Source organism: Aythya marila (assembly GCF_965140915.1).
Source record: "Aythya marila genome assembly, chromosome: 2".
NCBI classification, from domain to species: domain Eukaryota; kingdom Metazoa; phylum Chordata; class Aves; order Anseriformes; family Anatidae; genus Aythya; species Aythya marila.
In genome coordinates, this window is record NC_139043.1 from 85,315,716 (window position 1) to 85,328,761 (window position 13,046).

Sequence of the window (13,046 nt, forward strand, 5' to 3'; positions counted from 1 at the left end):
GACCATTTAGCCATCACCATGTCATAAATACAAGAATTTACAAAGTCCCTCGCTGACAGGAGTATATGCATTCAAAATCTGTGAGTCCTTTAATTGGAAGTAAAGTGTCATAGTTTAGCCCTGGTAGGCACCAGACAGCTTCTTACTCACTTCCCATCCTACTGATGGGAAAGAGAATCAGAAAAGCAAAAGTAAGAAAACTCATGGGTTGAGATAAAGACAGTTTAATAAATGGAGAAAAAAAAAAATAAAATGATGCAAAAGCAATCACTTGTCACCAGCTCGCTGATACCCATCCAGTCTCTGCGCAAGGCCCCCTTGGAGGCCTCCTTTCCCCCTACACACACACACATTTTATTGCTGAGTGTGGTGGTTGGCGTTATACCACGTGGAGCATCCCCTCTGTGGTCAGTTGGAATCAGCTGTCCTGGCTGTGTCCCCTCCCAACCTCTTGCCTATGGCAACTTACTTGCTAGAGACAGCAGCATGAGAAACAGAGAAAGCTTTGATGTGGTGAAAGCTCTGTTCAGCAATTGCTAAAATATCTGTCTGTTATCAACAGTTTTGGGCATAAATCCAAAATACAGCACAATATGGGGCTGCTACAAAGAAAATCCACTCCATCTCAGCCAGATCCAATGCAATCTCCACCCTTTGTTCCATGTCATTTACATCATGCTCAGGTCCCACACTACTCAATGCATCTTCATTAACAACCCTCACCCCTTTCCTATCCTTTACCATACATGTACATATATACTATAGTACACTCTACTATATATACTATACTTGTATGTATGTACAAGTGTTAGTCCTTCAGTCTATAGACCAACCCTGTAAATTCCACTGTTAGCCTCCACTGTGCATCAGACTTTGACATTACCCATGTGGGACTATTAAAGGGTGAACAAATCATGTTATCACTCCCTGGCTCTCCAGTCAACAAATCAGCTCCTGGTTGGGGCCCAGGGAATCTCAGCTGGTGCAATATTGCTGTCATGGTAGCATTTGACACCTGCTGCCCTTCAAACCACAGCAGGTAATCTATGCCAAGGCTGCGGTGAGGCTGGACACAACAAGTTGCTTTTGCCACTTGTTTTGCCACATGTACACCTATCAGGATGTCACAGAGAATGGCCTCATCTTCAATCATCTTAAAAATCAAACAGACAAAAGGGAGAAATAAAGCAATTCTGAAGAATACTTCTGCCCATTTTATAGATGAAAAACTGGTATCTCATTAGAAATATCTGATGATAAACTGAATATCACAATAGAAATTTTAGGCAGATCCAGGAACTAAAAACTTGAATCTGAATTCGGTAATGTGCACTTGTAAAATTATGACATCTTTTCAAATGCTAAAGCAGACTCAACTTGTTGTGGTTTGTTACCTGTTTTCAGTTACAAACCTCTAAGTAAACAAACTAAATCAGAACCAGTGTGTTCACTGAATATAGGGTTTTGTGGTGGTTTTGTGGTGTTTTATTTGTTTGTTTAATTTTGTTTTTCATATAAAGAGCATTTCTAACTCCAACTAAAAGCATTGCAAAGTCATAAGTATATTTTAATGATGTTCTATATCTCTCTCCTAGAATAAAGGAAAAGTAAATTTAAGGTCACCAGCAGCTGATAGTAAGTCCATGTTGAACCTTATTCTGTGTCATGCAGCTTATGGTCCAGATATCTCATTGTTTTTAGATATAACATATTATAGCTTTAGTAACAAGCTGATAAGTCTTCCAAATACACACTTACTTCTCTGTATGTACATGGTTTGGATATCTGGCTTATTTCTACTTCTTGTATAAGCTCCCCTCCCAGTTTGATGTTCTTGGTTACAGATCCAGATGGTCAAGCTGTCCCATGAGAGCGCTGGTTCTTAAGATCTTTCACCTTTGGGGATGCCTGTGGACAGAATCACTTCCAGGGTCATACAATACTTCTACAGATGCCACAATCTTCTTTCTTACTGCACTGGGCTACAGTCTTAGAGAAAGCACTCACATGCAGAGACCAAAGCAATGTGAGACCAAAGCAATATCATGACCCCTCAAGGCTCCTCTGCTATACAGAACCTTATGTGGACTGCACAGGGAAGAAATAAATAAATTCTCACAACCATTGCATTCCTCATGTCATCAACAGCAATTGGCCTCATACAGTCTCAGCTTTATCTCAGTGCCACTGCATGATGGACGGTGTAGAATCTCAGAGTTGTGGTGGAACAAGAAATAGTTCTCAAAATGGTAACAAACTTAAAAAAATCTATCAGAATGATACTGGGCATAGCACATGTTCTAAATGCACTACAGAAAGTCATCAATCTACACCAACAAGAACGTGAATGCCTTAGCCATCTATTGATATGTACTTTGTACTTGAAACTTTCAGAGATATCTACTGCACTTCAACATTACAACAATTAACTATCATCAAGATCATCATTAACTACCATCATTTAGATGCATTAGAAATTTAAGTGATCATCTGAAAGTCATGATTACTTGGATCTCTCTCTAATTCAAAGCTGAATACCCTGCAGTGCTATATAGCCTAAAAAATATATATATTCAAAAAATAGCAATGTAATCATTCTTTGCTGAAGTCCAAAATTAAGAATAAAAAAATAAAAATAAAATTTGGATTATTATGCCAGCTGGCACATATGCTTTGTCTTATTGAAGCCTATGTGCACCTTTTTTTGCAGCCTGACTCACAGTAAGTCAACCAGTTTGGTTTTTAATTTAGCTCTGTTGAGGATGAACTTGCACAGATGTACTGAATTGCAGAAGTGCATGCCATATCTTGAACACATTCTTTTAAGAGATTAATCTGTCTTTGGCCCAAACAAAGCAGGAACACAAAACAAATGTTGTCACATACCAACACTCAAGCTGTTGCAGAAAACCTTTTAATGGAAAAATACTGCTGAACTTCAACATAAAGTTTTGTTAAGAAACAAGTGTGACACAAAAACTACATAGCAGTTTTGCAAGTGATCACTTTTTAATGCAAACATCAGGGAAAGGGAAATGGCTCTACCAGATCAATTGCAGCAGAGGTTCATGAAATGTCATCATCATGTTGTCCCCCCCACCACTAAGTGCAATACTGAACATTTCAGAAAGCGCTAAGTGTTAGGACAACAAAGTGCAGACCATATAGCATCATACAATGCTGCAAACTTAGGCAGCATCAAAACCACTTAAAGATCCCTGTTGTGCAAACTGTGAGTAACCTGGCTCTACAGGACTCTCTCTTCATTTGCAGGTTTCCTTTGGGAACATCTTCTCATTGTCTGAAGCTCAAGACAGAAGTTCTGGGGGAAACTACTCTCCAAATAAGAGAGCTGTGAGCACTCAAGCTGTTGAGTAGTCCTCATGACATAATTCTGTTTGGTGACATCCATAAACCAAGCACAATTGATACAATCCTCTCACAACACCTCAAAGATGGTTCAAAGAATGTCACTGCCCTATCACAAAGGAAAGTCAGTCCTGAGGATCATCTCATTGGAAAGTACTGGAAACAGCTGCTGATCTTCTAGCAAGTTAGCATAAAATGAATTAAAAAAAAAAAAAAAAAGTTAATGGAGTCCAATCAATCATCTAAGCAATAAAGTTAAAAGTAGATTAGAAATGAATATCCTTAATGACAGAGCCATATGAGACTGCTGTTTTTAAACCAATTGTAGAACCTATTCTTTTTTAATAACCACAATTGGCTTTGAGTGCTTTGTCAATGTGACAAACCTTTTCCACCAGAAGTGGAACATTTATTCAAATGCTAATGAAAGTAAATGCAATTTGTACTGGTGCTGAATCAACTTTTCAGGACTGTAATTTGCATTGTATAAAATTCCAATTTTTTCAATATGAAACATTAGAATAAGGTTTCAAGACTAAACAAATTGACATGGCTTTTGCCACAGAATTTTAAGTACTTTGATTTCTTTATGACAGGCAACTCTAATGCTATTGAGAAGTTTTATATTTACACATTTTCTTCAACAGGAGAGCAGACCCTTGAGATTCATTAAAATAATCTATAGATCTTATATTAAACTATTGTATCAACTGGCTCCATTTTCAGACCCAAACCAATTACTCATACCATTCTGCCAATGGACATTCAACTCTCAATTCACCTTGACTGACCAGAACTTGCAGACTATAACATACAGAGATGTAATACTCTTTCCATAATCATAAGCTGGCATGCAGTGATTTTCCCACAACACTAAAAACAAAACAAAATAATAAAAAAAAATAAATAAAATGAACAGAAATAATTAGACTACATTAGCAAAATAGAATGAAAAATAACCCCAGAATATTTTAAGTATTATTCGTATTATCTTATATAATCAATGTCACACCTGAAACCGGAGTACTGGATTCATTTTTGGTCTTTCCAACTCAGATGAAGCATTACTGCATCAAGAGATGGAAGCATAAGATTTCCCAAAGATCCCTTTCCTTACCAGGGCAGAAGAAATCCAGTGAAAATGAGAAGCTACAAAGTTGTTTGTGTAAGACTATCAACATACCAGATTGCTAAACAAATGAATATGCAATGAAAATATCCATGTTTATGTTACAGAAAACAATGGTTGCAAGCACGTTCTCATGTGAACCAATAAAGCTTAGAGTAGAGAAAGTAAAGGAAGCAGTTAGAATAAACATGGAAATACTACTACTACTCTCAGGTGCAGTAGTCAGCTTCAAGTTAGAATGAGGAAACAACAAAAAAAATCATAGAACCATAGAATTGCTTGGGTCGGAAGGGACCTTAAATACAATATAAATCCAGCCCCCTGCCATGGGCAGGGACACCTTCCCTCAGACCAGGCTGCCCAAAGCCCCATACAGCCTTGCCTCCAGACCTCCAGGGGCTTCCAGGGGATGGGGCATCCACAGCTTCTCTGGGCAACCTGTGCCAGTGCCTCACCACCCTCTGAGTAAAAAATTTGTTCTTTATATCTAATCTAAATCTCCCTTCTTTTAGTTTAAAGCCATTCCCCCTGGTCCTATTGCTACATGCCCTAACACAGAGTCCCTCCCCAGCTTTCCTGTAGGCCCTCTTTAGGTACTGGAAGGCTGTTATGAGGTCTCCCCGCAACTTCTCTTCTCCAGGCTGAAGGACTCCAATTCCCTCAGCCTGTCTTCACAGGAGAGGAGCTCCAGTCCCTCGATCATTCTCATGGCCCTGCTCTGGACTCACTCTAATCGGTCCATGTCCTTGTGCTGGGGGCTGCAGAGCTGAGCACAGGGCTCCAGGTGGAATCTCACAAGAGCAGAGCAAAGGTGCAGAATCACCTCCCTTGCCCTGCTGACCACATTGCTTTTGATGCAGCCCAGGATATGGTTAGCTTTCTGGGCTGCAAGAGCACATTGCCGGCTCACACTGAGCTTCTCATCAACCAACGCCCCTAGGTCCTTCCTCCTCAGAGCTCTCAATCCATTCTCCACCCAGCCTTTATATGTGCTTGGGATTGCTCCAAGCGTTGCACTTCATGAGGTTTGCACAGGCCCACCTCTCAAGCCTGTCCAGGTCTCTCTGGATGGAATCCCTTCCCTCCAGAGTGTCAACTGCACCACATAGTTTGGTGCCATCTGCAAACTCTTTTGAACCTTGGAAAAGTTTTGATTTAACTTGCATGATGATAAGGTAATTCATTAAAATGTTCAGTTTAAAAACATGATTTTATTCTGATCATAATTTTTCCATAAACATTTCTTGAATTACCTACAAATTAACAAATAATCAGTAGGCAAATACAAGCCTTGGAGTAAGTTATGTGGTTCTTGATTATGCATTAAGGACAAACAAAATGAGAGTTCTCCCAAGGAAATATACAACAATGTGTCTAAAACACTCTCTCATATATTGTGTTTATCTTTAAAGACCTTAGTACGACAAAGGACCAAGAAGATGACATGAATTTTTAGAAGTTAGAAAAAGCAAAGGAAAAGAGGAGAGATCTGAAGAGAAGTATGAATAACTTATACTTTCACTCTTCCAACTGTAACTCCAAACAGCACTTGTTTGGAAGAAGAATGGATATTTCAACAACTTGCTTCCAACGTTTTTATTTCTGAAGTGAATTGTCTTAAGTAAGGGTAACTGCTTTAAAAATGTAGTATTTCATTGCGTGTGTTCAACTTAAAAAAAATATTACCTTAGAAATCTAAAAAGTATTTGCTAAGCAGTATTTTCTCCAGCAATCACATTCAACCCAACTGTTGATTTTTAAATAAAAAAATAAAATCACACAACAAACATTTTAGAGACAGGAATGAAAATAACTTAAAATGCATGAAAATCTAATAGGGATCAGCACTGAGTGTAGCAAAACTGAGATATAAGAATGATGCAATGAAAAAGCTAAGTATTAAAAAAACAAGAGGTGAAATTCTGCAGCAAATTTGTGTGCAATATTCTGGACCTTCATTCCTACCATTTTTGCACAAGCAAAAATAGAAATACATAGGTATACACACATGTATGTATGTATACTCGCATGTATACGTATGTGCGTGTGTGGAAGGAAAATAGTCTTAAAAAATATTCAAATAAGTCCTAGCAAGTCAGTAATATGTTTGATGAAGCACAGATTACTGCACATTTACTTTGTAGCTTATTTATACATTATAGTAAAAAAATATACATGACCTAATGTAAACGTACAATTATACTTGTACAAGTGCAAGAGTTCTTACTTTCTATATGAAAGCAGTAGTCAGAGAATCAAGGCACTATTATGAAATGTTACTAAAAACAATACACTTCAGAAGACACATTGGTTTGCTGTCCTTTAAAAGGTTTCCTGTATGAAATATCAGCAGAGAAAGCTAAAATGTGTGTGACAATAGCACTTTTGACAACAACTTCTAGTCAAAAGCATAAATGTGAAAGTAAAACACAAAATCTTTTGTGCTGTAAGGGCATAAGAAAAGCTAAATATTTAGCTCCAAACATCCTGCAAATATCGTTTTGTTTCTCGAAGCATGGCCAGCATTTTCATTGCTTCCAATTTGTCAACTTCCATCTCCATGCTTAAAATGTCCACTACAGCATCACTTACACCATCAGCCATGTGCTTCTTATCCCTGGAAATAAAAAAGTAGGTGTAAAGTGCATAATACTGTATTTTTCCTTTTATCAACAGCTTCAGAAACAGAGTAATATTGGAAAACATATTAAAAACAAACAAAAAAAATTGTATATTGTATGGCAAGTCATCCACTAAGTTTTCACATAGACAAGCATTGACAAGTACAAGAGATTCTCTCAAACAAATGTTACAAGATTTTCAGTGCATGGTAATACACATCAAAAAACTTGCACTGCCAATTAGGCTATCACAGAATAATTATTTACTTTTCGGGAGAACTGGACCTGCTGAAGTACGGTATTATATCCCCATATGGTTTCATCATACAAAGAAACCTCACTTATTAATAATGCTATTTTTAATACAAATAATAGACATTTACTCCAGCAGGAGAAAATACTGACAAAAAGCCCAATGTTCAGTTGACCATATACCAACAAACTTCCTAAAAAAATATGGAACCTCCAGGAAAGTTAGCCTCTACACATAAAGCTTCCCACTGTAAAATATATTACTATTGTGGAACTTCATAAAGGCAATAGAATTTTGGAGTCTGTCACGACAAATATTCATTTCTATATTCAGGTAGCATCCTGGTTTATCCACACCCGGAATGCAGCAGAGGTTTCTGCTATGTCACAGCTGTCCAATTTATCATCTCATGGATTCAAGTATCCCATTTTTTCAAAACAATCGATTAGTTTGAATCCTACTACAACTTATTTGAATACTAAAAGAAAAGAAGTAACAGGTGACTGAAACAAGCAGAACTGTGTAGTTACAAACTATTCTTTCGTAACTGTATTATACATGTATAAAAATGGACATAACAGACTAAATTTTGGCATTCCAGGAAGGCTGTTTGAGCAATATGTTGGTCCTGTCTTTCATACAGCTCAAAGTCTTTCTAAAACCTCAAACTATTCACTTTCTGAGACAGTCCATCTCCACATACATACTCACCCACATACATAGAAGTAACCGCTATCTTTCAGCAGGACTCTGGCAACTTCCTTAGCATAAAGCCTAAGGACATCTTGCACATACTTAGGCGAGGCTCCTTCTGCAGTTGAAGAGTCTCTTGAGAAACAAACCTTAAGATGAGTTAAAGTCCCATTTTCAAGAAAACATCTGAGCTCATCTCTGAAAGGCAATAAAAAGTGTTAGTAATGGCTCTGAGATAAGCATCCCACATGAATACAAATTTAACACAGGAAATGTTAAATAGTGAACTTGCTTGAACAAATAGTCTCTATCATGATGCCGACAACCAAAGAACAGCCATGTCTCTCCAAAATGCCAGTCTGTATGTTCTTCCCTCAGCTTTTGCCTAAACAGCCAAAAGAAAAAAAAATTAAAAAAAAAAAAGAACTGTGCCAACTGTATGTAAACCCAATGTTGTTTTATCAAGAGCAGAAACTAAAACTCCTATAACCTTATTCTCATTTACAGTAGTGCTTTTCTGGCTGTCCAGAGGCCTATTAATGTGAAATGGCTTAAGGTAAGTAACAGTGAAACCTTTCTTCTCTGATTTTCTTGAGTACTCACTTTTGGCCCAATTCAAAATCAATTAAATTCAAAGTTTTAATTTTATTTATTTTTTTTTGTCACAGTTTCATATGGGAATAGTAAAGACTGGCACTTCTGAACATCTCACAAAACACTTCTGACTGCTGAATAAGGAGATTGCTACCCCTTAACCCTCGTTAGAAGCACTGTAAAAATACCCAGGGAAAGCTCAGCACAAACCATTTTTAGCATACTTTTCATTTAGCTGTAGAAACCTCTTAGAGTCCATGAATAACTATCTATTTACCACTACACCATCAGAAAAGTTATTGTATTTTCTTGAAATAATGCTGAAGATATTACTTTACAGGGGTTTTAGCTGTTGCTTTCTATTTATACTTTGAGAGGTGTTTTATTTAGCATTGATTAAATGCTTACGAAATGCTATGGATTCTTTAAAATACAAAACAAAATAAATCTGAGAGATTAAAAATACCTGGGGGATAAAATTAAGTTAATACTTAGTAGTAGAAAGGACAGTACATAATGATCTGGTTAAAGCAGATGCATGGAGCCAGCAGCATCATGTCAAAATACCACCTTTCTCTCAGAGCAGTTTAAAAATAATTATTACAGGATGCAAGAAATTCCATTATCTTGCTAGTATGAATAAGTCACACAGGAATGATATGTTGGTTACCTCTAAAGCTTACATTACCACCCAAATATTCAATTCTTCCTGTTTATTCTGAATGTACCTGTAACTCTTTGAACAAGCTTCTTTATGCCTTACAAAATTACACTGCTGTAGTTGGGGGGATGAAAGCAAAGAATGCTGTCAGAAGATGAGCAAAAACCAGAGCAGTGTCCCTTGTAATAACATATCCTAGATGCTTAGTTTTGTTTGTTATGTCATGGTTTTGTTATCTTTTTTGCCTTGTACAGAGTTCCTTAAGCATTACAAAGAGAAAAAAGGACAAAGTTGTAAACAGCTCATAAAAACATGTGTGATTTGCCCTTTCTGGTTTAACAAAGAAGAGGGAGGAAAACACAAACAAACAAACAAAAAAAACCACACCATTTTTTTCCAAAAGAAAAAGATTAAAAATAGATTAATTTTTCTACTTAGAAGCCTGAGGCTGTATTTTTTTCAACATAGAAAGATTGTTTTTCATTTAAAAATTTGGTACATACCTATGTTGCAGGAAACCAATAAATGGTGCAATTCCTGTTCCTGGACCAACCATCACAAAAGGGACAGAAGGGTCTGAAGGTAAGTGGAAAGTATTGTTTGGACGAGCAAAAATAGATATCTAAAATGAAATCAGACAAAATACAATTGAAGAGTATTCTTAAGAAGTGAAAGTATCATGACATTTTTAGAACCTTCGGAATGTTTATGTCGTGTGTGTGTACAGACACCCTTCCAAATCCTGAACTTCAGAGGTTACTTTTAATCCCACATAGACACGTGAAAAACAATTTCACTTGAGCTTCTGAAAAGCATGCCCTATTTACAGATCTATCAATCAATCTGGATAAAAATACGGCAAAGCCAAACAAACATGAGCTTCTGAACATGAAAGCGGACTGCACTGTAAGTTTAGTGAATTTCTAGAATTCGTGGAAAGTGTGATAACGGTGCACAAAAGGAAGCTAGGCTTGTTTACTGCTGTTATAGGCAAAGTTTTTTTTTTCTTTTTTAAAGTGAAACAAAAATCCACTGTGAAGTAGGGGTAGAGATTTGTTTATAGAGAATTAAAGTCTACTGATACCAAGCTCGCTTTCTTGATTTTCACAAAAGTTTTACAGGAAGTCCAAAAAGGCAAACAGGTAAGGAGAGTCCAACAATTGCTCAAAGACCTTGGAAAACGGTTTATATTATTCCACTGGTATACTCTTATTCTGATCATCAGATCTGTGTCAGAAAGGAAGACAGATTATAATTTTCACAGGAGCCATGCCCCATTTTCTGATTGTATATGGAATGAAAGATGACCATTCTTAACTCTTCAGAAGACCATTTAAAAGTCAGCAGCAGCAATAGCAGAGTTTTACTCATTAAAATCATAAGCAAGAATCCGATTTATTTTGCATATTAATTAGGAAACAATTTGAATTCACTTTCAAGTTTAAGCAGTTAAAAACTAGACCAAGTTATTTAAACTTTGTTCTGTAAACCTGAGTGATTTAGCTCTACCCTTCTTATCATTAAATCTACAACAATGTTAAAACAACACTAATTTTTCTGTTTGATGATGATTAAAAAAAGAACAGTATAATTCTTGGTGGGGGGACAATGCTTCTATTTCTGTAATACTTACTATTTCAAACCACACTTGAGTTAACAGACTATCTTCCCTATTAAGAATTCCAAATTTGTCATTCCTTTAAAAAGAATAATTCAACTGGTATACACACTTGTTCTATGAAATAAATTAATCCATTTTGTATTGCTATTCCATATATTTTTGCAACCTATGTGTATTGCTGAACATTTATCTATTTTGAATTCTAGCTTGCACAGCAGATTCAAATAGTTCTCAATGTTTTTCAGACTCAATTTGTAACAATCCTTCTGTTTGTTTTTTTTCAGTCCATCTCTTCCTCATGTTTGAGCTTTAACATATTGCAAATCAAGTATACTTTAACTCAATAGAGATGTGAATACTGGGATAAGATGCATCATGCACATAATAATCAGTTTTTCCCAAGTTACTTTTTAAAAATTAAAAATAACTTACATGGGTTTTCATTACAATTCACCAGACCAAGACCTTGTATTATCAGCACAGTTTCCTTGTAACCAAGACTGTTTCCATATTTCTTAAATATATTTTAGAATGTCAATAGTTTTTTTGTCACGTTATATGCAACACTATATAGAATGTATTTTATGATATACAGTATGATACATCTTCAGTTGGAAGGGACCTACGAGTATCAACCAGTCCAGCTTGTGACTCTGCAAAGGGCAACCTAGGAGTTAAACCCAATGTCTAAGAGCATCGCCCAACTCTTTCTTGAACACCAACAGGCTTGGAGCTGTGATCACCTCACTGGGGAGTTTGTTCCAAGGCTTGACCACCTTCTCAGCCAAGAGCTTTTTCATGTTAGTGCTTGAACTTTTTTTTCCTGAACTCCCCCAGTGAAGCTTTAAGCCTTTCCCTCGTGTCCTAACTTACTGCAAAATGAACAAGCATACTGCTCCTGCCAAAACATCTGCAGTACAACCATCTGTAAACATCTGCATTTCAACAATCTGCAAACAATGAAACCTGCAGTTGTTTCAAAACATGCATAAATGTAACAGTTATGGAAATTTAGACTTAACATTCATACCTCTTCAGTTGGAGGGCTTCCTTCTTTCGTATGCAGAGTGTTTTTATTGGGGTGCAGTAGAGGTGCAACTAACTCAGCAAGCCAGCCTGTACATACTCCTTTCCGTGAGACTGGTCTAGTGGGACAGGCAGGAAACTCCACAACATTAAACACAAAGGACAGTTTTCCTGGCTGATACAAGTTTGAACTGTAAAGAAGCAAATATAAAAAAAATAAAATAAAAATGAACTTAATGACCCAAAATAGCTCTGCTATTTTACAGCAGGTCCATTTTCAACTCAAACCACATTACCCAAATCAAGATATGTTCAGTTACCTATGTAATATTTATATGCAGTTAGAAATTTTCTTAGGGTTGGACTCAAAGGCCAATGCCTATAGGATTCAATCAGAATTCCTCTCTGTAAGATTTACATGTGTGAGCTTGCTCTTGAGAAATCCACCAACCTCTTACAAGACACTCTAAACAGCATTGTTTGAAATAGTCAAGACCTGTGTTTTGTTGGTGGTATTTTCTGATTGGTCGTGTTGTTGTTGTTTCTGGTGGTGGTGTTTGATTGATTGTGGGGTTTTGTTGTTTGTTTGATTTTGGTAACCAGGACATAATCACTTTTTCCCCTCAGATTTTATCCTTCTGTTCTCTTCTCTTTCTTCTTTAGATCTGCTGCTTTCACTGGATGGTCTTGCAGAAGATCTGAAGCATTGCTCATGTTACTATGTTCTTTTTACCTTATAGTGAAATAAAGTCAGTATTGTAATAGGCTAACTGGGAATGAAAAAAACACTGGGCAGGAACTGCCTCCTAGTGTGATTTTTTAGGAAGCTGGAGGGATTCCTGTAAGGAAGAGGGAGATAGGCAAAGCAGCATCTGAGATTGTAAGCCTCAAGAACATAATAATGCACACATCCGAAGTTAAGGAAGGTTGGCCCTTTGCAGAGATGTGCAGCAACTGTGTTAAAGAAAAACAGCTGTTCTAATCTCCACAGCCAAAGCCTTTCCAGCTCCTGGTGCTGCCCTGCCAACGAGGAGACTGGGGGTGCCCCAGGAGCTGGGAGGGGACACAGCCAGGACAGC

General features: G+C 37.0%; 1 protein-coding gene across 3 annotated transcripts in view; it reads right to left on the reverse strand.

Moving 5' to 3' along the window:
- Positions 1 to 2,926: 2,926 nt before the first annotated feature.
- MTRR (5-methyltetrahydrofolate-homocysteine methyltransferase reductase) overlaps positions 2,927 to 13,046 on the reverse strand; it is a 32,365-nt gene continuing 22,245 nt past the window's right edge. For 2 of the 3 annotated variants that reach the window (XM_082755234.1, XM_082755235.1), the window contains exons 12-16: positions 11,972 to 12,158; positions 9,824 to 9,942; positions 8,358 to 8,450; positions 8,084 to 8,263; positions 2,927 to 7,115 (exon numbers count right to left, since the gene is read on the reverse strand). In XM_082755234.1, the coding sequence (XP_082611360.1) occupies positions 6,971 to 7,115; positions 8,084 to 8,263; positions 8,358 to 8,450; positions 9,824 to 9,942; positions 11,972 to 12,158 (724 nt within the window). In that variant the 3' untranslated portion in view covers positions 2,927 to 6,970. The remainder of the gene's footprint in view (positions 7,116 to 8,083; positions 8,264 to 8,357; positions 8,451 to 9,823; positions 9,943 to 11,971; positions 12,159 to 13,046) is intronic. The other variant, XM_082755236.1, reaches the window with a different exon arrangement.